Below are 25,627 nucleotides of genomic sequence, written 5' to 3' on the forward strand. Positions count from 1 at the left end.
CAGTTTTCTTTGCCTTTCCAGTTTTGTATAGGAGAAACAAGTTTTGTGCTGTGTAAATGAAGTTGAAGAGAGAGTTTTTGACACCCAAAGATACTTAGGATGCTACCTTTTTTCACAAACAGTCTTTGTATCTGGGAAGTCGCCATTCCCTTGGGTCTCCATTTGTGACCTATCCAAGATTTTTTTTTAATCCATAGCTGAGAGTACAGGTACTGTATCTATGAGTCTTCAGTTCCTACTGGTCTTTGAATGTAGCTGTCATGCACAGAATTTCCACCATTGAAAGGAGGTGGAGCAGGAGTAATGGCTAGAGGTTCTCATCCAAACCAGCTGCATACCTACAAAGATGAGTGAAGCAGATTTGCTGAGCAAGTACTCTCAGTTGGACCCTTGTTGCCATACAGAAGAATCTACGAGAATGGCCTATTAAAAATAAGACGTTAGTTAGGCAACTTGAAGTCAGACTCAAGTGGGATGATGATTTGCTGTAGACGCTGAGGTCATATTTCTGCCCTATTGATCTTCAAAGACCTTTTAAATTGCTATTCCTTTACTTAGTTTTTGAACAGTTAAATTAAGAGTGGTGTTGAGTTTGGGAATGAAGGCGGCTACGTGAAAGCATTGGAGTTAACATTGCTGAGCACGTGGGAGTTGTAGTCAAGTGCTGCAAAGTTGTGCCTTGCACCATTACAGCAATTCTTGCATAGCTAAGCATAGTTAGGAAAGTTACTTGAGTTGTTACGTATTCTGGCTTACTGTATTGAAGTACCTCTGTATAGATATAGCAACCACAAGCACTGATTTTGTGTCTCTGCCCCGAAAAGGAGACCTTCTCCTGTCTGTTGTCCCAGAGCACAGTGTGTAGCAGGAATTAAGACAAAAAGTGAATGTATTAAAACATCAGGAGAAATCGTAATTGGAGAAATTACATCACAAGTCTGTAGAAAATTCAACAGGAAGGGCTAAATGTTATTTGCTATACAACTGTCATACGATTGTAATTTAATTCATTCTAGCAATTAAACTTCGTGTTCTTCTAAGCAGTGGGAAAAAGAAGGGGTTGTATATCTTGGAGGTTAGACTCTGTTGGGTTTGGTTGTTTTTTGGTTTTGTGGGTGTTTTTGGGAGTTGGTGGTGTTTTTCCATTGTGTTTTTGGTTTGTTGTTGGGTTTTTTTTTTGGGGGGGGGAAGGTCACAATATAACTATTTTGGAACCTGTAGGCAAAATGTTATTTATGGGGCTTGAGTTAAGAATGTATTTGGTTGCAACTGTTGCTGTAGATTAATAACTGGCATAGTTTTGTTTGGGTGTGGAATGAGGCAGAACAGAGGGCCTAGTCCCATTTCATGTTTACTGCATGTAGGTCTGTCTGCACTGAAAGAGGCAGTTCTTGCTTCAGTGTTTTAAAGCACAGTGCAGAAGTAAGGTTATTTTCTGTAATTACTACTCTGATTCCTGCTTTGCCTCTTGCCGTCATGCTTTATACCGTTTAAAAGAAGAAAGTTTGTTTTCCTGAGGAAGTTGTTTGTATTTCTTTGCTTTCTTCTACAGAACCTTTAGCAATTACATTTTCTGCATGTTTTAAGAAGTGTATACCTGAGTGTATAACTGAGATAATTGTCTGTAAAAGTTATGAAAGCATTCAAACAGGAACAAATAGCTAGTTTTTATACTGGTATTACTTTGTGAGATTCCTTTTAGTTTTCATCTCAGAGAAAGTATATTAGCCTGTTTTACTATTCCTGTGTACAGCAGAGGAAGAGGTAGTCTAGGGGAAAATTTTGCTTGAAACCACATAATATTAGAACTAAGAACTGATGAATTAATCATCATCATCATAATATTAAAACACCCTCTACTAGCAAGTTGTTTGCACATGAAAGATCATATGTGAAGATTTTATGTAAAAACTCAAATATTTATCACAATGAAATATAAAATATTTCAGTTAAAAATAATGAAAAATTAAAGTAAAATCTGGTGGTTTTATAGAGTCTGTGTTGTATCTTATGATCAGTTCTTTGTGTAACTTTTATTTCAGGTTGATGAAAAGGCTCTAAAACACATAACAGAGATGGGTTTCAGCAAAGAAGCAGCAAGACAGGCACTTATGGATAACAGTAACAGCCTAGAGGCAGCATTAAATTTTCTTCTGAACAGCAGTAAACAAAAACCCATTCAGGGACCACCACCTCGAGGTAAAACTTGCAATGAAATGCTTTAAAACAGTGTTTACGAGCAAAGGAGTTTGTGTATGGTGGATTATTACCATAGTTGTGGAAGGGTGTATCTGCATGGTTTTTTCCTGCAAGCTAGAACGCTTTGCAAACCTGAAAGCAAATACTTAAAAAAGCCTTTGTGTATTATGGCCTTGTCAGATTTTTGGAATTTGAAGTCGTAGATCTGAATAGCCTTAAATGGAGAATATCTGCATCTGTTTTGTCTATGAAAGAATTTTTTAAAGATAGAAAATATAATTCAGAAATCAAATTTAAAAATCTATACACTTTTAAAATTTATTTTTTCATTCCCCACTCACAAATAACTTTTGCTTTACTTTACAGGTAAAGGAAAGGGCCGAGGCCGAATAAGACCTGAAGATGAAGAGGAGCTAGGAAATGCCAGACCATCTGCACCAAGCACACTGTTTGATTTCTTGGAATCCAAAATGGGTACTCTAACAGTAGAGGGTAAGTTATTGAAAGTAATGTATCTGCATTCAATATTGGACAGTGTTAGTGGAATACTTTTCCCTAACTTTGTCATCTAAAAAGAGGATTCTTAGAGCTTCTTTCGCAGTTGGCTGTAAAAATACCCGAGTGCTAGAGAGAGCTATTACTATCCTTTGAAGAAAGGTCAAATAAATTGCACTGTGGTCGTTCATACTTGTCTTGATTACAGAAGAGCTTAAGAGTGTGTGATTCAGGCTTAGATGTTTGAAAGTCAGTAATTTTGAAATAAGGTGACATAAATCCCAGTTGATTAATTTAATTTGATAAAAGCTCTTGCAACTTTAATTGACTTCTTTGTTGCTGAGTTTATAAAGATAAAAGCCATAATTGTAGTCCTTCTTCCTCAGTTTATAAACAGAATATTTTGCATGCTGCCCATTTAAGAATCTAGTAATTGTGGTAAGCTTAATTGTTTTTGTATTCCTCCTCTTGGGGGTGGGGGGGAAGGAAGAGGGAGGGGGAGAGCATGGAGGGTTTTGGCTGCTGTAAAATACTTAAGCACATTCCCACCTGGTTTTCCTGTTTAATACCTGTAAGGACTGAAGGAAAGGAAGGATTTTAGAAAGACGGAAGTCAAATAATCCCTCAGATTGAGTGCAAAAGATCTGGGATTTTTCTTTAATGTCCTTTTAGTTACTTTTTTTCTGAAGAAGCCATATGAGAGTGTAGTCTATGCACCAGGATGCCTGTTTAGGTCTAAATTATTCAGTACTTTGGAAACTTTGACAGATGCATTAAAAGAAAAAAAGAGGAAACTCCATGCACCTTGAGGTCTCAAGAGGCTGCTGTAATATTACTCGCAGTAAGCTGAGTAGTAAATGGAGATCATTTTTTCTTCTGGGTATGGCCTTGGAGGTGTTTCAGTGGCCAACGTGAAATGAAAATATCTGCTTCCATTATTTAACATGAAGGTTTTGTGATGGAGTTTTAATTTTTTTTTCCCCTATAAAATGACATATATTCATAAAGGATGGAAAAAGTTCGTATTAGTTTATATGAACCATTTGGTATTTTGGAGTTGTCTAAAGAATGAGTACATTTAAAGAATGAGTGCATTTAAGGAATGACTGGTTTTTATACATGATTACTTTTTAACTTAAGTCCCAAAATACTCTTTGTTGACTGTTAATAACAAATTCTTGCTTTGCATATTTTCAATGGATTTGGGATTTAAAAAGAAAAGTAACATGGAGAAAGTGGAAAATAAGCTTGTAGTAAAGGAAAGTGAACAGGCTGCCCTGTTGGGAAAGGTGTGAATGGCTGCAATGTCAGTAGGCACCTGCATCGGAAATAGAACATCCCCATCACTCTGGTTAGTGTGTGACAGATCTTTTGTTGAATGTATTATTTTTGTTTGTAGCTTATATGTATTAAAATTGTATAAATACTTGTCTTTTTTTGCTTTAGGAGTGAAATTAAGGTTAGTTGAGTTTGAGAGTCATTGCTGAATGTTCTGATTAGAAATGAGAACTTAAAGCCACATAGGCTCTGTCAGTGCATGAAAACCCCAGTTTTCTGTGACAATTATTAGGACCATTCGCTTTCCATTAAATGCATAGCATATTTTTTTTCAAGAATTATTTTGTTACATCTTTTGGAGCTTTGAAGCTGCACATTTGTGGTTGCTACTTGCAATAAGCACTGTAGCATTTTGCATTAGTCGGAAAATTTTTTGCAGCGTGTAGCAACTAAAGGTCAGCATATTCAAATGGAAGGAAATGCAGCAGTCAGAAATACAGTTCTTGGAGCTGTGCAGAGGATACCTTTATCCACAAAAAGAGGAAAGAGCAACAAAGAAAATGACACATGTTTTGTCATAGAAAACTTGCCTAGGCAGGTGGGCTTAGGAGCTAGTGAGCCTGCTATCAAACCAGGGGCCTCTTGCTGCAGCTGGTAGAATTAGGTGCGCTGTGAGCCATTCAAATTTTACTAAACATTTTTATGACATGCTAAGTTATAAGACAACAGAAAAGCATTTGCTTTTAAATGTTGGCTTATAGGTTTTTTTGATAGTAAATACTATATTTTTGCTGTACCTAGGTTGTATTTCATTGCAACAGTGTCTTTTTTGGCATGCAAAATAAGTGATTTTAAATAGCTAAATGTTTTATGTTTTAGTTGGGTCTAGGTCTTACTAAAACAGTTTGTAGAAAGCGAATAAAAAAGTTATGATAGTGTTCCTTTTCTTACCTATGTTGTTTATAGTTTGTTTATGGTGAGTATCCACAAGTTATGGCTTTCTTTATGAAATGCAGCTAGGTGTAGATTAAAAATTTGTGTCATGAGTCTTCACTGTATTTCTCAGAAATTTAAAATACTTAAAGAAAATCCCTTTCAAATACACCAGTATTCTGAATTAGCTGATGCAGTTTTGTGAACTCTTCAGGTAATGAATATAATCACATTTTCAAAAGCCTGTGTAGGGAATTATGCTTGAAGTACATCTTTTGGCAACTCATTTTGCTTAACAAAGTTGAGTTAGATATTTACAGTGAACAGAAAATGAAAACGGTGGTAGAGTTTTCTCTCACATTATGGACACTGGTTTTTCTTTGAATAAATTTGGTGCTTATATTGAAAGACAAAGAATGCTTTTATGTGTGACTGAAAGACATTTAAAGAAAAAATAATAGAAATAATCACTGTGGTTATATGCCTTTCTTACTACAAAACTACCAACAATAAGTAAGTTATAGTAGCTTACCAAGAATTGTGAAATGAGTGAATTGCTTCTTTTAAAATGATATTACTGATTGATAGCGTTTGCTTAGGGGAACTTTTATGATCCTTTGGGTTTTAGTACATGTATCTAGCCAACATAATGTGGTGTAAAAAACAGTGTTATGCTTCAGTTTATAATCTTCAATATTGTGTTTTAAAGATAATTATACTTTGCTTTTGTGTATTCTTTCCCTCTTAAATAAAAAGATTCCATAAATGTCATAAGAAGAAAAACATAATTCTATGAGAACTTTATAAAGGCTTTGTACTCCTTCAGTTGGTGAAGTTCTGGTATATTTCCTAACATGACACAAGGGTTTTGGCGTTGTGTTGTTTAACACTATGTTGGTTTTTTTAGCATTATCTGAATGATCAGTATGCAGCCTGGTGTACTATTCCCGAGTCACACTTTTCTGAAGAAAAAAAAGCCAAAACCAAAACCCCCCAAACTTCTTCAAAAATACTATTTTTTAAGCGTTCAGAAAGTGTTCTAATTCTTTTTGAATATTTCTTAGTATTTCTGTCATATTTTTTATTTCCATCTGAAGAAATAATAATACACCTTCTTGTACTTTCTGTTATTTGGAAGTCAGTGGGCTGTCTTTTTTTTTTATTTATTTCCCTTACTGAATGTGTGTAGCCTATAGGATTGTGCCTGTGTATGTCAGGTTTTATTTTTATCTTGTAGTCTACTTCAAATGGATTTTTTCAAGAAATACATAGGCATATGCTGAATTGCAGGCTATTTGTGTCTTTAAAACTGCTTTTTTCCTTTGTTAGGTTTGAGAGAACCTGTGCAGTCTGGTTAATTCAAACACATCTTAAATATCACTTATTGCAAGTGTTATTTTTCTGCAATTTTTTATGCATCTGTGGTTGTAGTCTCCTTCAAGTTCTTATTTGTTAGTTGTCTTAAGTTCCATGCAAACTGCGATGATGTGATCATTAATGGTGTTTGCACAGTGATGATACTTATGATTGTGAACTCTTTCATCATGAAGTCTGCATCCCAGTGTTTGCAGAAAACAGGATATGTATTACGAACACCTTTTTGATTTCATTTTATCCTGTCAGTTGTTAACAGTAGAAATGTAGTTCTGTCTTAGGATTATAAAAGTAGTGGTCAAAAATTAAAGGCACATTGGGGAAACTTCTAGAAACAAATTTGAAACGTTACATAGTCAAGAGTAAGGTCTCTTCATGGATTTTTCCACAGAGTAACTCTACTAGGGGAGGGCCCAGGCAGACAGGTTTTTCTGCATTTATGTGTAGTGTAGTACAGCTTCCACTGAATGTAAAAGAAGTTTGATTTTTTTTTTTGCAGTATTTTTGGCCCCTTGCTGTCTCATATGGTCTCTTAAATCCAGGTTTGTTTTTTAAATATTCAGAGATATGGCCTTTATATAGGAATAGTGACTTTGAATAAATGAGTACACCTCTACTATCACACTAATCCATATATATGATTAGGAGCATATGATTACCCGTGATGGTTAAAATTGAATCATTATTGCAAGCATTAGGTTTCTTTACACTTTGGAGAGGTTGTTTTCTTCTTAAATGACTGAGTCTGTGTGGAAGCAAAAACAAAAGACAGTTTCACTGAGCTAAGTATTTTTTAATCCTTTGTCAAGCCACCTTTTCTTCAAAAATTACTTGTGTGATCTGGAGGGGATAGTGTCTGAAAAGAAGATAATTTTTTTTAAAAAAAAGTAATACAAAATAGTTATAAAGTAAGATGTTAGTCTTTTGCCCTGTACATAGTGTCTTGTGAGGGGTTTTTACATTTCATCTCCTGATTTCAAAGTTTTCGGTTAATTATTGTAAGTAATTACATCTGTCAAAACTATTAAATACCTGGCTCCATGATCTGCTAGTTCTTTAATTGTAAAACATTGCGTATAGTAAACGTACTTTATTTAAATGAAATGCAAAGAATTAAAACAAACAAACCCATTGTTTTATACTGCGTATCTATTTGATTATTTTTAACTGTGAATGATTGGTGACACCTATGAAAATATTTCTGTGTTGAAATTAAGTAGTTCCAATTTTGGTTGGCAAGAGAAACCTGCTGACTCTGAGAGATAACAAAAGCAGTAGACAAAATTGCTGTTAACTAGCTGCCTTTGCTTGCACTTGGATTATTTCTGCTACCGAATACAAAAGATTTTTTCCATTAATCCTCTTATTTTTCTTCTGTTACGAGGAACAATTCATCCATCTGTGCCAGTTTAAATAAGTAAACACAAGGATTATTGGGAAGAACAAAACAGTGCTGAGAGCTTTGACTATAAAGAATAATGGACGAAATGCTGAGAACCAGGCATGTTTTAGAAATTTTTTGCTCTCTTTTGTTCTTAGGGACTGAGAACAGGATGCTGCTTCCATCCACTCAGGGTCCAAAGCCGCTAAAGGTTTTGGAAGTCATCTACATCTTGGAAAGACTCAGAGACTAACTTTTTAGTAATTGTATATTTATTTGTTATTAAATGTGGTATGTGGTGAGAAACATAACAATGGTTTTTGTTAGAGCATTGACCCAGCACATAGAAGGCCAAAAACTTTTCAGTTTCAGATTGTGCAGAATTGCCTCTTCAGTTCTCGCAGGAGACAGGCTGTGCTTGGGGTGGACATTTCTGCTCTTTCTGCTAAACTGAACCTCCTGTGCAGCGAGCTACAGCATTAACAGGGTCACAGAAAAAGCAAGTGAGAGGTGGCATGTCTGTGTAGTCTGTTAATAGGGCCATTTTAGTTGAAGGGAGAAAGTCATGGGCTGTAGTCTCTGTTTCTTGCTCCATCAGCTAGGCTTTGACTGGAAGAGGAATTTAGACATGCAGTTTTGATTTAGTGGTGGTGAAGTAATTCTACTGTAAGGTTAATTGTTTCAGCAATTAAAGATGAGCATTAAAAAAATATTTTCGTTTCTGATATGAATTTTCTATACTCAGCTTCTAGCTGCTGTGTAATATTGTCTTTCTTGCCGTATAGACAGCTATCAAAATTTGCATTCCTAGTAGCTATGTATAAGACATAATTGACCTATATTTTAGCCATCAGCTGTGTGGATTGAGCTTTTTTAGCCTCTGTCAAAGACTTTTTTTCTCAAACTACTTTTTCTTTTCTCAAGAAATTAATTGGTCAGTTTTCTTCTTCAAATATGCATCCCATAACTGCAGACCATAGTTTTGTAGTGGTTTGAATGATGCTGTGTAACACCAGTATCACATAGACTCTTGCTTCTGTTCCCTCTGCATCTGAGCATCTCACCTGATTTTGCTGCAGTTACCCTTATGTTCTCTGCCACCAGTGTTGTCTGCAGGAGATATGTGACAAAAGAGGTACTGACATTGTGGGGTAGCTCTCTCAAAGACATGCTTCCATAAAGTTTCATAAAAATACAATTCAAGTTGTAAGGAGAAACCCAAATCATTGCCACCGGTGTGGGAAGGGCCACTGTCTGAGTTTTAACCATGTTATTGAACATGATAAAATCCACAGCAGAGAGGGACAGGAAACCGTACTACTTAAATTCCATTGTGCATAGAGCAGTTCTTTTTAAATTGTGTTGGCTGGCATTTCCAACTGCAGCAGGTCCTGCTGATTTCTTGTAAGCAGGGGAATGTGACTGGTTCTGTATGGTTTTCTTGGGTCATCACATACAAAAGCTAAAATAAGTATAACAACTGAGTGATGGTTTCAAACTGAGAAATGCTAGTAGTCATCTTAAAACTACCAAGTAGATGATAAAAGCCTTGTCATTAATTTCAAAATTGATTTTTCAAGCCGCGTTCCCGAATGTCCAGTTACAATGATGATGACTGGCTGATGCGTCTTGCTGTTTGGCAGAGTAGCGTACAATATATTCTTGTTTAATGCCAAATTAATATTTGTTTGTTACTGCCCTGTAGGAACTGTTGCTTTTCTGGGAACGTTAGCAATGGTTCATAGGAGGTGTGACAAGAAGAAGTAGAAGCAAAGAACAGTAGCTGCAATAGACAATCTCTCATCACTTAACTTTTTCTGTTGAAGAAGCTGTAGATTCCCTTCAGTTTCTTGGTGATCAGGCCAAACAGCACAAATTCAAGAAGAATCTGTAGTTTTCTCATCTCTGGGTTTTTGTCATTGACTACTGTTGACAAAGTAATGCTTACTGTTATTTGGCAGTTTTCATTTGGAATGGGTTGTGCTTGAATGTTAAACAGTCAGTTAGCATGTCCTCCTCGTTCCAGACTGTTGCGTGTGATGTATTCCCCTGGGAAGCTTTTAGCACAATATCATCTTCTTCATGGAAAACATAAGTTTACTAGATTTTACATACCTTAAGGTTAGAATAGATGTGAGGTGTTTTGTGAGCAGCTTTTGGATGTCACAGTAAATAGACCTGGAAAAAAAAGATGCTCATGTTCACTGTTTTGAAATTCTCTGCTTTCTTTCTGTGCTAACACTTACTATTACTTTAATTTTCCCATACTATTAAAAAAAATTCTGTAACTGAAAGTTTCAACACACTTCAAAGTCCCCTTGTTGCATTTATATTATGATCACATTATGTAGAGTAGAAATAATTTATTTGATCATCCAATAGTCCTACTTCTGCAACTGATACATTAGAAATTTATTGTTAAAATAGATGTGCAACAGATGGCCTTTTCTATTAACATACTGCTAAAATTTCAGTTGCCTGGGAAAAGGAGATAGTAAGAATTCGTCCTAACTACTTGGCTTTGTGTGGAGTTACTCATGCCGTTGTTTAAATGTGTTGTTATTTTTTCTTAGCAGTTACTCTGTTTTAGTTCTCCACGCTGCTTTGTGGAATAGTGGGTTATAACTAAATGAAACTTCTTAAAGTCCTATTTTACAGGTAATCCTTGTTAAGTAGATGAATGTCATTTTAGTTCTTAATTACATCTTTCTAGATTTTGAAGATTAATACTGCCTTTCTAAAGACAGAAAATACTGTCTCATTTGAGAATGCTTATAACTTCTTATTGGAAAGCAGGTCAAAGAGGTGGAAGAAGGGTAGAAAGAGATAATCTCTGCAGCTGTGACAGAAGCAGGTTGCTTGGAGATCTATTATATCCAGATTTTTTGGTGTCTAGTAAAACTACCTATTTTCATTAAGGTGCCTAGGCAACAGCTAAAATCACTACATGCTGTGAAATTGAATAGAAATTTCAGTAAACTTTTTCCAATTATGGAAGAATATGTGTATGTTTCAGTGTTTCCTCAAGGCTTTAAATTGAAGTACTACAACTGCTCTGCATGCTTTGGGAATAAGTCTTGAAGTTGTTCCGAGTCCTTGTATGTACTAGATGCTGTCTGAGGTGACTATCCATCTCAGCTCAGAAAGTATTTTTTAATTAAGAAGATGGTTAAAGGACACCCCTTGAGAGGAGACACTTAAATTCTTAGCCAGTCCTGAAATCCTGCCAACTAGCAGTGTATTCACATGCCCAGTCTAGTCTTCTGCTCATTTCTAATTTTACCGTTAGAGCAACTTTCCCCTGTGCGAGTGACTTTAATTATTTTGATATTAAAATATTAAATAAGATGATTTATAATGAAGTACTTTAGAATTTTATGCACATTTTTCTTTAATGGTGTATACAAGACAGCAAACATTCAGAGGTCATCAAACAGTTCAATCATTTCATGTGTCATTACCATTAAGACATGAGAGTTGAGGCTGGGAATAGGAAGAGTGGAAGTCCAAGGATTTTACTATCAGAGGAGAAGAGGTATAAATTACGAATGTCATGAAGGAAGATTTTTAATTCATTAGGAAGATAAACCTTTCTAGGTGATAGAAAATCTAGAAGATTGGTATGTATTATACAGAAGTGAGAAAGTATAATGAAGATACAGAAAAGTTAGAAATATAAATCAAAAAAACCAGTATTCTCATGTTCCATTTGTAAAGAAGAGATAGAGGTATTTTTAAGCTTTAAGAATTTAATCTAAAAAAAGAAATTTAAATGTTACAAGACTCAAAAAGTCATATTTTCATTTTTAAAAAGAAAATATTTATGAAACTCCTGGGTCTTTCTGAGTAATACACATTCACATGTATTCATGCATTAAAAACATTATTGGTTTCAAAATCATAAATTTTACAGTAAGATATGTTTTTGTCAAGATTACAAACATGCTAAGCCTCATGTATGCCTATGTCACAAAAAACCTGCCACTCGGTCATTTTAGTCAAACGTTTTTGACTTCTAAAAGTTAGGGTAAATCAAGTGTATGTAAAAATAAAACTAGATTCTCATTATCCAATTTAGTCAAATTGATAAGCATTCTGTGAGCTATTAATAATGTGATGCTTGGAAGTATTTTTTTTAAGGCTAAAATTTGCTTTTTAATTCTTACCATGTAGCAAGTAGGTAGGAAAATTTATACATTTGTTGTCGAGGATCAGCATTCATTATTTCTAGTGGTAACATGTGAACTAAAGTTCTTAGTTTTTCCTACCCATAGGAGTGTACTGAGGGCCAGGTAGCAGAGCTGAGTACATAGTCCCACCAGGCGCATGCACACGCCCCACACTCATGCGTACAATACATACATGGCCAACTGCCATGGACGGGCACAGGCAAGAGAAGGACACAGTTGCAGGCACCCACATGACACAAAATTGCTCTTACAAACCTGAGTCACTCTAATGGGTTTATGCTTTCAGTTTCAATCAGGTTCAAAGTCTGTTACCGATCTCATACACAGCCATGCACGTGCGCACACTCATGTGAGTCTTTCTTGGCCCCAAGACCCTTGATCTCTGGTACCCACCTCAGGTGCCTCTTGACCAGCTTAGCTAGTACGACCTGAAGTTTGCAGGAGGGTTACATGAGTGTACGTAACGTAGGTCTGTCCAGTATCTGAGCCCAGACCTGTGGTCTGTCTGGTAGATGGCCTTCAGACCCATGGTCTTTCCAGTATTCAGCTTCCAGGTCTTTCTTGTCCAACTTAAACCATTTTATCCTGTCTCAAGTTTGCCAGCAGATTAAAAAATGTGTCCTCTCACGCACACAATAGAGAAGTTAATCACACAGAAGATTTTTAGAAACAGAATTTAATAAGGAGGTGAGACAGGCTACAGTGATAATGTGCAGGAGTTGGCCTGGCAAGTATATTGAGCAAGAGCCTGCTTATTTGCAACTTTCCTCTGTCCTGTTTAATCTCCTTCCTTCTTCATTTTTTCGTGCTTGCTCCTCCTGGGTTCATCTTGATCCTTCCTCTCCTTTGGTTCTTCACCGAAATACCCCATTAATAATCCCATACTTGTCTAAAAAAACATAGTTCTATAAAAAGCTTCACATATACCCGCAGTTCCCTTCTTCTTCAGCATCCCATAGCAGGTTTGCTTTTTCTCGTGAGGTCCATCTGGTTGAATTTCTTGAAGGTAATGCTTGAGCAGTTCCCATTATGTCGCATTGATCAAGTTCTCCAGAGTTCTGGGCTTCGTTACTGTTCCTGTTATCTGTATTTTTTCAACCGTGTTCATTTTATCGTGTCTATTTCTTGCAATTGTTTTTTATGCTGAACAGCTGTTAACAAGTTATTTTTATAGAAAGTTTCAATTCAGATTAAAAGTATGACTCTTTTCTCCTCACTTTCCTCCCTCTTCCTTTCTCCATGTTGATTTTTTTTTTTTTTGTCTTAAACAACTGTTACTCAAGTGAGTTATTGATGTATGTATGGAGAAATGAGTATGTGGAAATCTATGCTCAGCTTTTCTCATACTGTTAAGTGGTTTGGTTCTAAGTACAGGCCACAGTAGTGCATGTTTTCCAATGACTAGGAATTACAGTTCAAATGTCTCTGTGATACAGAAATGGAATGGTACACAGAAAATTTAGCAAAGGTAAACACTGCATACTTTTCTAAATAATCCTGTTACTTTATCAGTTAGCATCTGAAACAGTATTTCTAAAATATATTTGTGTGACATACGTTAATAATTGAATTTTTTTTTCTTTGTAGAACCAAAATTGCTATTTCAGCAACCACATCAAGTACAGCATAAAGTTATGAATGCAGAACAGAATGGCATCAAAGAGAATCATTCAAGACACATGTCTCGCAATGACATGAGACAGCCAAGGAATGAGAAACCCCCTCGTTTTCAAAGGGATATTCAAAATTCAAGGCAGGCTTTTGAAAGTGTTGGGTTACCAAGAAACAGAGGTCCTGAAAGGCACAGTTCTTTAGAACATTGGACAGATGAAAAAAATAAAAGTGACAGACATTATTCTAGAAATGATAGGCCGAAGGATTTGGGTTATCCCATAGCCACTCACCAGAGCGATATTACTTTCAAAAAAAGGGATAACAATATGCAAAACAGAGTAGGAAAAGGGGTGTCTTTCACAGAATTCAAGGAGAACTCTGCTGCTCAAGATAACACAGACAACAATAACCAGAAACGTGGGAAAAGGGAAAACCAAATACACAATTCTGAAAATTTTTGTGATAGGAAGGCACGAACAATTAGTAGTGAGTCCTTTATGGTAAAAAGTGAGCAGCATTTTGGTGTTAATAATGATTACCAAAATCCTGGTAGAACTGATAATTTTAATGCTGTACCAAATGGAGATACTGAGCATCATCAGAAAGGAAGACGAGTAGGACCTATCAAATCATCAGGACCCGCTACGATCCCATCTTTTGATGATAAAATGTTGTGTTACAACACTGGTCCCAAGAGGAGATCTGGGCCCATCAAACCAGAGAAAATACTAGAATCATCAATTCATATGGAATATGGAAAAAGCTGGAGACCAGGGGATGAATGTTTTGCCCTTTATTGGGAAGACAATAAGGTATGCCTTTGTCAAATGAGAAGTACCTCAAATTGTACCTTTAATGTTTTCTTACGTACGTGTGGGAGACAGCGTGCTACTGCAGTGACATAGGTTTTGTTCATAGGTATGTGGTGTGCTTCTTGGCTAGCTTCTTGTTCTATTTTTTAATTTTATTTATCAGGTATGTCGCTTATATTCATTGCATGAAACTAAGTGCTTAAATTAAGTCATCTTGATTGAAGGTGATTGTTTCTCTCGTTTAGGTGGATTTTTGATTTTGGGATGACTAAGCTTGTAAGTGAAGTGCTGAAATTTTGAAGGGATGAATATGGATCTAGGTGCCTATATTGTTTTCCAAGGAACAACAAAGGGGATGGTGTGCTATCTAGAATAGTCTGTAATAGTTAAATGTGTAACGCCTTTTTCTAGAATAAGTTAGCATACAGCCTTTACTAGTAAAAGGAAAGAGCAGAGTCTGCAGGAATGGGGCTGTTAAAAAACCCTCCCTTCTTTTTATTTCAATCATTACAGAAGGGAAACAACAAAAGGCTTATTTTCCTAGTAGATTCTTAGCTGAAGAATTTGTGAAACAAATGAGTTATGCTACACGATAGTTTTGTTTTAATGATTTTTAAAAGTTTAAATACTTCCTCTTCATCTGTTTTTCCAAGTAATAAGATTTCTGTTGGAGCCAGACACTTTCCTTTCATCTTCTCCTTTGCTAAAAAAGTTTTAGGCTAATTTTTTTGATTTGTTACTATCTGTTCAGGAGTTCTGTGTCACTCATGGATACTTTCTTCAGTTTTTGACCCTTTCTGATATTCTGAGTACTACCTTAAATATTATTATTCTTTGAATAGCTTTACTCCCGCCATTTTCTTTCTTGTTTTGTTGTTGCTTATTTTATGTTGTTTATTTAAGTTTTCTCCTTTTTTTTGGTTTTTTTTTTGTTTGTTTGTTTGTTTTTTACAAGAAGCAGATAGTGTTTATATAAGATAGGTTAGCAGCATGACTTATTTTTCTCTTTTGTTTATATGACTAAAACAGATGGTAAGATATGGAAAATTTTCATCATGGTAACATACAGTAAGTTGACTCTGAAATAGGAATATGTAGCTTGGGTGGATGGATTAGTGTGAAATACCATGGCATATAATGGAATTGTTTTCTGTTTTGAGAAGCATATTTACATTACTGTGAGATAGGTTTTTTAAATTCTGGAAAGTATGAAACTTGCAAAATAACTAGATATGAGGTAATCCCAGACTGTTACCTGTGAAGTATTCATCACATAAAAGAGGGGTTTTTGAGAGTTACTGGGTTTTGGTAGTTACAATAAATGCTGCTGCTCACATCTAGGACAACTTTGAAATGAGGTGATAAAATTCAGTACCGAGCTTAACCATGTTAGGAGACAGCAATTTATTTTGTTCAATGTCATAAAAGTGATTGAACATCTTCAAGAAAGCTGATTTATGTTTGCATAAATGTCAAAAAAGTCCAAGTTTTGTGTTTAGAAAAAGGACTTTTTGATGGGGCAGTTCTATCATGTTTACCATATTTTATTATGAGCTAAATAGGTATGTATTAGTATATGCAGTGTATATGGCTGGTAGGCACATATTGATGCATGTATTTTAAGATAGTTTTAGAGTAACAGTTCTCTGTATACAACAGCATTTGTGTTTGAAAGCAGAACCAATTCATCACTGAGAAATGAAAACAAGTATTTCAAATGTCAGTCTGCTTTCATAAGCTGCCTATTTTCTCAGTGAGTATTCTAAATACATTCTGCTGTGTCCTTGCAGTCTACTGTGTGCAAGTTTAATGTTTCTAGTTTAATATCTGGTACAAATCTTATTCAAAATATAATACTAAGACTGCATATATATGCACACACACATATATACACACACATATATGCACACACACATATAAACAAGGTTATTGTTAAGCTGTTTGTGATATTTCAAGTTTTGACCTTTGAAAATTTCTTTTTTAAGTTTTATCGGGCAGAAATTGAAGCTCTTCATTCTTCTGGGACAACTGCAGTTGTTAAATTCAGTGATTATGGAAATTACGAAGAGGTACTTCTCAGCAACATCAGGCCTGTTCATGCAGACACGTGGGTATGTGATAAAAAATTGTATTAAAAAATACAAACTACGTAGTCTGTACAAAATTTGTAACCCTTCAGAAATATATGCCTACTCATGCAAAGATTGCTAGTTGCATGTAATAATTAAGTGAATACATGAACAAAATCTCAACTTCTAGTTGTTTATATGAAACTGCATAGAACTGTATTGTGATTTGGTATTCTTCCTGTATAATAAATTTCAATTGTATGTTTTGAAAATGAATAATTGACCTGTTAGCCAAAACAATTTTATGAAAATCTTCTTTCTAAAAGTTGTTGCTTGCTCTATCTAACACCGTTTTCTGTTTTAGTTCATGTATGCTGTTCTGTAAAGGTTAGAAAACAGTCTTTTAAAATATGTATTCTGAAGATTTTTACTACGTGCTTATGTATGGCTAAAAGACACCTGTATCACTTTATTTTGTGTCATGATTTTATGCTTGTTTCAATGACGACTTTGCCAACTATTGTAGTGGAGGTGCTCGCCTCAAAATCTGTTTTGAGGTTTAGAATGTATTAGCCTTATGAAAGTTGGAAATTTCAAAAGGCTCTGTGGATGTCATGGAAACAGAGGTACATTTTAGTTTAAAAAAATGAGTGCGCATTTCTTTGTTTACTTTTACACTAAAGAGCTGCACAAAAAGTACTCATATTTGCATATTGATTCCTTAATGAAGAGTTGACTGTGCTTATTTTAATTTCTTACCTCTGGATCATGCCACCATGTTACTACTGTTTCAGAGGCTGAACAGTCAACTGCTGTTTCTGCCAGTGGTCTTTTAACTTGTATTGTCTCCAGTAGCTCTCAGATGGCCATTTTGTATTAAAGATACCTGAAACTCTTCCCAGCTGACGCATTGCTGTTTCTATCATAATTTACCTTTTTCCTTCTTTTTATCCCACTAGCTGAGCTGTAAGGAGCTAGGTTTTTTCTATATAATTGTACTTATTTTGATCCTTTATCTGGGTTAATAATCACCATTTTCTTCATGTTTTTGATTACGGTCTTGAGGATTTGCTTTTACTCATTTTAACCCTCCAAAAGTTAGCTCTCACATTCTAAGAACTTGGCCTGGCGTTAAGACTTTGTTGGTCTAGTAGCAAGGTGCCAGCCTGGAGCAGTGGTCATTCTTCCTGCCTCTTCTGCCTGTCTTTGACCACATATTCTTCCTTTTTCCTCTCCACCTATGTTGGATCATCAGTCATGTAGCCACAGGATAAGTCAAGTGAGATGGACCTCTTTTTGGCTCCCTCCAGGCTTGTTTATTTCAGAGTTAGTTTGTTAAATCTGATAGAAGATGGTGGGACAATGTATGGAGAGGGGATTCTGCCAATGAAGTTAACATAGTGCTAACATCTGCTACATCCTGATCTAGTCACTGAGGCTTCCCCAGTTGTTACTGGGGAGAAATAAGGATTTTCCAAGGACCTTTCAGTCCATTCAGAAATGAAAGATACCTTTCTCAAGGTTCTTTTTTCTCTCAAGGGAGCCTAGGTGAATTCCAACAACTAAATTGAGATCATTATAGTTATATAAGATAAATGCCAACCAACATCTTCACAGTAGAAGTTTTTATGGTTTATTTCCAAGGTTTTGCTGGTTTGTTGCTGAAAGATCCTTGCAGCTGTAGGATTTTTGCAGTAGAAAGTTGATTAGGAACTTGCTCTTCACTTTTTTGTGTTTGCATGCTAACTCTAGTTGTTATCATGCATTTGCAGTTCTTAATCACCTCTTGGAGTCGTGCTCTGATACTCAGGTTTATCTTTTAAGCTGAACACTTCTGATCACATTTCTGTCTGTGTTCATGTTAATATGTAAATCTTGATAGCACACACAAATGCAAAATTAAGTTCTCATGAATACTGTGTCATAAGATTTAGGTAACTTTGTGGCTTCTTCTTTACAAGAGAAAAAAACAGATTTTGAACTGACTTGAATAATTACTTTTTTTTTTTCACTGCTTGATGTTATCAGCAACAATGAACTTGTTAGGAGTGTTATGCTGAGTTTTATTTCAGTTCTTCCAGATAGCTAAGTCTTTCTTAGCTGTCTCTACTGAAGACTTGTTACTGATGTAGAAATATACTGTATGTGAGTTGTAATGTCCTAATATTGCCAGTTTTTCAGATGCGTTTTTGAAAGAGTTCTTGCTACTAAATGAATTCAGTTAAAGACATAAATTTGTCTGTGTTAAACTGCTTATTTTTTACTGTTTACTCCAGCATGCTTTCTGGTACTTATGTATTGAATTTAATTTTTTTCCCCAACAAATATAAACTGATAAGAGTATGCCACTGGGAGGAAGCAAAGGGAAAAAAAAGAAAAGCATAACATAAAGTTGCTTAACTAGTCACTTGAAAAATATCCAAGATATCACAGTGACATTACTTTGATGATGGCATGACCTATTATTTAAGCATGTGAGCTTCTGCTCTACTTTTGGCAACTCTGACAATTATTAAAAATGGTAAATTAATTAAAAACCTTGACGTTATCAGTGGGTTTAATATAATCTTGTTTTCTCTTTAGCCCCTGCTAGTTAACATTCTTCTTTCTGTTCCTCCTGTCTTTTTAATGCTGAACTGTACTGCATTACTACAATTTTTGTGGTTTTGGTGAGGTTTCTTCGGGTTTTTTTGTGGGTTTATTTTGGTTTTTTTCCTTGACTGTAGATTGAATCTGCCTGATATTCTCAGGGTACATTGTACTTTCCCCTTTAATGGAAGAAATGTTACTAGGTGATTTTAAGACTCCTTGATAATTGTATATTGTCTATCACACAGTTTTCCCCGAGTCCTATAAGGTTTCAGACCCTCTCACACCTAATATGCTGCTACTTATCTTTCTGATGGCTGGAAGTACAGAAGATAAAGCTTTCTATTACATAAGTTAAATAAAAAAGCTAGTGGGGATTTATTTTTTAATACTCATGTACAATACCCATATAAATATATTTAAGAGTACTAAAACTGATTATTTTTTTTCTTAGTGATTGCAAAATGTGTCTCAGGTATGCAGTTCATAAATATTTTTAATAATAAAGTTACATTTGGATGCCACTGTTTTAGAGTTCTTCTAAGTATCTTGGATGTAACACTACAATACTGTATTCCTGTTTCTCTCAATGTAGCAGAGGCCACTTAATGAAAATGGTATAACCCCAATGAAAAATTCACTGAAAAGCCATTGTAGAAATAAGAACTGCTTGTTTTTTCCTTTGTAAAATATGTAAGATAATACTAACGACCAAAAAGCATGGAACGTTAAGGGCCTTCCTGACTCACTTAATAGTTTGTTCTGTGGAAATAAAGAAATAAATAAAGTCAAGATAATACTATAAACTTTAAGTCTTAGTTTTATTCTCTAACTAGTAGGGGTTTTTTTCCTTACTAAGTTATGAAAGTGTGTAGTCTTAAGCGCTTATCTTGTGACGTTTTTCCCCCAAAGCCAAGTCCTTGCATTCCCTTTTCCATTCTGTGTTTCCTTAGTCACGTGGTAGGACTTGTTCTGCCGTTGACACTGCAATTACCCTTCTTTTCTTTGTTTGCTATGATTTTATGAAAGAAATAAAGATTGTAGTTCTCTCTCTCTCTCTCTCTCTCTCTCTAATGGCCTTATTTTGATTGCTTTCAAAAAGATGGAATGCATATGAACTCTCCACTTGCAGTAATTCACTTAAAAGTATTATGAAGTCAAACGTGTAGTTTAGCTTAGTTTCCTCTTCCTATATCTTGCATTGTATTTCTACCTAAAGAGGTAAGGTGGCAAAAATTTATGTAAGATAGAAGTATTGTACATAATCCCGTTTCTTCTATAATTTGTTTTGGTCTGTGGAGACTGAAAATCCACTTTGAAGCTTTCCTCAACCCACTCCTCCAGTAAAGAATGAGCTGAGGAAAGAAAAATAGAAAAGGGTCTTGGATTACAGTTTATTCATGACAGCAGACTTTTGAGAACTGAAATTTGGTAACGTTGTGCCTTGTATCTACCTCACAGAGCTCTTAGACCTTCTACAGATGTTGAATTACTTTAAATCAAACTATAATTCAGGGCTTTCTTATACCTGTCCCCTGTTTCAGGTAAGTGAAGAACTAAACTCCTGTCAGTTTTCTGAAGGTGTTCAAACCTCTCTGCAGCAATGTTAAGAGCAACACTGAAAACCACTAAATGGCAAAGGTTTACATTTTCTGGGGAAAAGCTTGCCTGTATGTTTTATGGCGGTTTATAATCCATTCCAGTGTCTCGACTTATTGCAGGCAAATACTTACTTGCCATTTCTTTATGGCTCTAAGGCCTGGATGGCCTTGGCATCACACTATCATCTTTTTGTGTTGTGTCAAGCAGGAATGCTTTCCCGTTGAATAATTAAGTAGGTCCAGGAGGTAAATTGTCTTGGTTGAATCTCTTATCTAGCGCCTGTTCCCTCAGAGTATACTAAAACCAAGGCTGTTGAAAGAGAATAGTACAGTCTGCTTAATCAGTTCTAAGATTACTGTAGAAAAAATGTCCCTAAATGGTTGGGTCAGATAAGAAATTGATGTCTTTAGTGCTTTGGCTTCTATACTGTTAGGAAAATCTCTAGAATAATTTTACAGTTCATAATTACTAAATGACTAAAAGAATTAAATGAAGGCTGAGTATTTCAAACTACTCTTCGTTCTGAATGCTAGTGCATATTTATTAATTAATTTTAATCTAAAAAGTTACTAGTGTGAATTTAAAAAGTTACTAGTGTGAATTTAGTTTCCACAAAAGGCTATCTTTCTGTCTTCTTTATAAAAACACTTCAGATTTAGGCAGTCATTTTGTTGAGATGTGCTTCATTTTCCATCTCAACAATATGTGGTGATTTCAGTTGCCTCTGTTCTCTGCCAGGCTGAAAAGTTACTTTTCATAGTCTATCCTGTACATTTTTTAATTTTTTTTTTTAATATTCTTCACCAGAGGCTTTTTTCACTTACTAGAAATGTTGCTTCAGATTCCATCACATATTTTGCAGTGCATCATCATACATGCCTTTAAACAGAATTAACATTCAGGTTGTGTTAGGATAGTTCTTTATCAAATTTATATTTGTTTCCCCAGCCTTCTTTTAAGAGGCAGTATTTGGAGACAAGCATTGTGGAAAGCACTTACCCTGATAAACTACTAGTAAGTATTTTTCTTTAGCACTCCTGTCGTCTGAGAAACTACATAGATTTTCAGACTTTAGCTTGGTATTTCCATGTTCCTCTGAAAGTTACTGGCCTTTAGCTGAAATGTTATAACTGATGTTTAAAGATGGTTAAGGAAAAGCATTTTACTTTTTAATAAACTAAAAGCAGACAAATTTCAGTTGAGAGGAGGTAATTCATGCTAAGTGGACATAAAACAGTGGCTTTCTATTTTCAGTGCAAAATATGTTTGTGTCTTCCACTTGAGCATTTTGTATTCATCAGACTATGAAATATCATTGTAAATTATTGCCAGATGTTCAAATTAGATTAAGGACACATTCTTCTTGGAGTTTGTAGTTACTGAAATAATTTGTGACAGTTAAAGCAGGGTGCTTGGAGCATTACAGTTATTCTTCTTTCCCCCACCCACCCACTTGTTATTAAATGTAATTGTATATGATGATGATTCATTATTTGGAGACTGCATATGTGCTTCTTGGGTGGTTTATTTTGAGAGAAACTGTTCCTCACAAAACACTTTCCTTTAAAGTGACTTGCAGTTTTGTTTTGAGATAGCATAGCTTAACCTGTTTTAAATAGTGTTTGGTCCTGTTGTCATGCAATGAAAGTTCTTCAGACTCACGTTTTGATACTTCTGAAGGATTTTATGCTTGGATTGTATTGTATTGAGTGTGTTGAGGTTGAATATGTTGAGTATATAAAATAAGTTAGATGTGTAAAAATGTCTGGACCATTTGTGCCATCACCATTTCTCTTCTGATTTCCCTGTCTCCTTCACCTTTCAGTGTTCCGATTTTGTCCGCTTTTAATAGATTAATTCAAAGGGTATTAATTAAAGAGGAAACTGGAGGAATTGGCATAGTATTCTTGACTAGTTACTTTGTAAGGTAGAGAGTCATGATAATGTTGGCTTGATATTGCAGAAGAGAAGCTAAGACAAACCTAATTTGTAGTGGGTTATGTGTGTATATATGATCCAGATCTTACTCATTAAGTATACAGTGCATGTTGCATAGACACGTTATTCAATGTACTGAAGTTTCCATGTGCAGAGATAGTTAATGTCTGGGATGCTTGGGTGTTGGTTTTTTTTTGTTGTTGTTGTTGTTTCATGACTTGCAGGTGTTACCAGTAATAATATCTGTAAACAAGAGATTTTCTATAATGTAAGAACAACAAAAAAAGTTGACTGTGAAGACAGTTTTTTGCAGAAAGGTGATTTGGTTTTTCTTCATAAATGTTAAAGCACATCTAATTACTTTTTTTGGTTGGGGTTTTAGAGGTTTGGGGGTGGGTTGGTTATTTTTAGAGATGTGGTTTTCTGCTTCTGTTGGCTTACTTTCTTAGAGTAATTTTTTTGTGAGGTTTGTAACAATGACAAGGCCTCTATTCATACTTTATTTTCCTCATATTAATAATGTCATTTGCAGGTTTCTTCCATGTCCCAGGAGAGACATTTATAGACTATTATTAAATGAGTGCATGTGGATGTTTCAGCTACGCATAATAGTTCATGTCAAATAGCAGCAATTTATCAGGTTGTCTTAGAATATCTTTAGAGAGCATAAATAGAAGAGGAAGTGTTTTGATCTGACATCTTTCCCACAAAATGTGCTTGTCTTTGGTTGGTATATCTAGATTTTCAAAGTTTTAGAGAAGTAATATTTGCTTCAGTCTTACACAAAGCATTCGGTATCTTTACTAAGTTAGTCAAGATGCATTTTTTTTTTTTATAAGCATAGAAATGACAACTTGTTTTTTATTTAGTAGTGGGGGTGTTAGAATGTTAAAGATTTTGAGATTAATTATATATTCCTTTTAAAGATTAAGTACGGTGTTGAAGAGCTCTTTGCCAAAATGGAATACCTATTTCTCTGATGAGGGCAGGGGTGGTTAATAGGAAAGCAATAAATATGTGATGGCTGTGTAAGTTTGTTGGGTTTTTTCCATGCTTTTATGCATTTATTGTGTATGTCCCACATACTGAACATCAAAAACCATAGGGTCTTCTGACTTTGGACATGCTGTCATGCAGGAGGGTATCAGGGAATATCTTCATTGCTCAGGAAGATTGTTTAAGGTTCTCCCATGCTTATTAAGCACATTTATCGGTTTTCTTTTTGTTTTTGTTCTTTGTTATCCTATACGCACTAAGCATTTCTGTTAGTACCTAGTTGGAAATGTTATTTCTGATTTTTTACTAGAAATGTTGAGAGCTTATTTCATGTAGGTTCATTTCAGCAGATATGAAATATTTTGCTGAAAAGGTTTGTGTAGTTAAATCACAGTATCTGGTTTCCTTTTTTAATTTGCTCCTCAGGTTGATCAGTTTTCTGATATCCTGGATGTTTTTGTTCTTTCCCTACATTGCATTTGTCCATATAGGACCTGCATTGTGGGTCAAATGGCATGTAGGAGAAAATGAAACCAGTGGTGTTTAGCTATTGTAGTAACCTTTGTTCTTTCCCTGATGGAGCTTCTTCAGTGAACCTTTTCACTCTGTGACAGTGATGATGAACCTTCTTGAGTGCTAGCACTGGAAGTAAAATTTTACACGATATAACACAAACTTTGGTAGGGCTTCTGTTTGCTTGCTTTCCTTGGCCCATTCCTGTCCTGCTTCTTTTCCCTGTGCTCGTAATCAGCCTCCTCTTGATGTCTGACACACATTAGGTTACATTAGTAATCCTCCCTGCTGGGCATTTTTGGGGCCCAGCCACTGGAAATTACAGTATGAGTCATATTAGTTCCTTCATCGCTGGCCAGGGAGAGGAGGGAAGTAGAGTCCCCAGTGAGAGTTTTGAGTCTCCCATGAGTTCCAGGACAGTTAAAGGGGGGAGCTACTCAACAAAAGTTGATCTCTTGACCTGGAAGAGGACTTCCCTCCATATCAAGGAGGGAAGTACTGTGAATGCGAGTAGATTGGTATGTGTATGTGACTTTCATTATGTATTGCTTTTCTTATACATGGAGAAGCTTGCTGTGTTTTCATTTTGGTGGTTTGTGGGCTTTTTTGTTGTTGTTGTTTGGTTGTTTGGTTTTGGTTTTTTTTTACTTTGTTCCTAACTTATTGACTAATTATGTGTAGACATAAAAATTTGTTGAAGATTAGATTTTAGAGCTTTAGAATCATAGAAACATTTAGGTTGGAAAAGACCTTTAAGATCATCAAGTGCAACCATTACCATAACACTGCTACATTCACCGCTAAAACATGTTCCTAAGCGCCATATCTACATGTCTTATAAACACCTCCAGGAACCATGACTCTACCACCTTCCCTGGGCAGCCTGTTCCCGTGCTTGACCACCCTTCCAGTGAAGAAATTTTTCCTAACATCCAGTCTAAACCTCCCCTGGCACAACCTGAGGCCATTTCCTCTTGCCCTATCACTTGTTATTTGGGAGAAGAGACTGACACGCACCTCACTGCAACCTCCTTTCAGGTAGTTGTAGAGAGCAATAGGGTATCCCCTAAGCCTATTTTTCTCCAGGCTAAGCAACCCCAGTACTCTCAGCTGTTCCACAATAAGATTTGGTCTCTAGACCCTTCACCAGCCTGATTGCATTGCATGGGCTTCTTGTGAACCCAGGTGCAGGACCTGGCACTTGAACAGTGTTGAACCTCATACAGTTGGCCTTGGCCTATCGATCCAGCCTGTCCAGATCCCTCTGTCAAGCCCTCCTACCCTCGAGCAGATCAACGCTCCCCCCCCGCCTCCAACTTGGTGTCATATGTAAACTTACTGAGGGTGCACTCAAGCCCCTTGTCCAGATCATCGATAAAGGTATTAAACAGACCTGATCCCAATACTGAGCCCTGGGGAACACCACTTGTGACTGGCCACCAACTCTTCTAACCTGTAGCATTTTAAAAAGTTCCTACTGTTTGTAAGCATATTTTGCCCATCATAATCTCTTGATCCTGTTGTAGAGCTTGTAGAATTACATGGCCTATTTATTTATTTTTTAAAGTAGTGGTTAGTAATTAAAAAATAGGTGTGGTTTAGCATATTTTATTTTAAAATATGTAAGCATACAGCATATACTTA

General features: G+C 35.7%; 1 protein-coding gene across 5 annotated transcripts in view; it reads left to right on the top strand.

The window, feature by feature from the left end:
* The window catches only part of TDRD3 (tudor domain containing 3), a 109,069-nt gene that overhangs the window by 68,711 nt on the left and 14,731 nt on the right, over positions 1 to 25,627 (top strand). For 3 of the 5 annotated variants that reach the window (XM_056327451.1, XM_056327452.1, XM_056327455.1), the window contains 5 exons: positions 2,043 to 2,199; positions 2,566 to 2,691; positions 13,438 to 14,276; positions 16,262 to 16,387; positions 21,485 to 21,550. In XM_056327451.1, the coding sequence (XP_056183426.1) occupies positions 2,043 to 2,199; positions 2,566 to 2,691; positions 13,438 to 14,276; positions 16,262 to 16,387; positions 21,485 to 21,550 (1,314 nt within the window). The remainder of the gene's footprint in view (positions 1 to 2,042; positions 2,200 to 2,565; positions 2,692 to 13,437; positions 14,277 to 16,261; positions 16,388 to 21,484; positions 21,551 to 25,627) is intronic. The other 2 variants (XM_056327454.1, XM_056327453.1) reach the window with 1 other exon arrangement.

Source organism: Falco biarmicus, chromosome 2 (assembly GCF_023638135.1).
Source record: "Falco biarmicus isolate bFalBia1 chromosome 2, bFalBia1.pri, whole genome shotgun sequence".
NCBI lineage: Eukaryota > Metazoa > Chordata > Aves > Falconiformes > Falconidae > Falco > Falco biarmicus.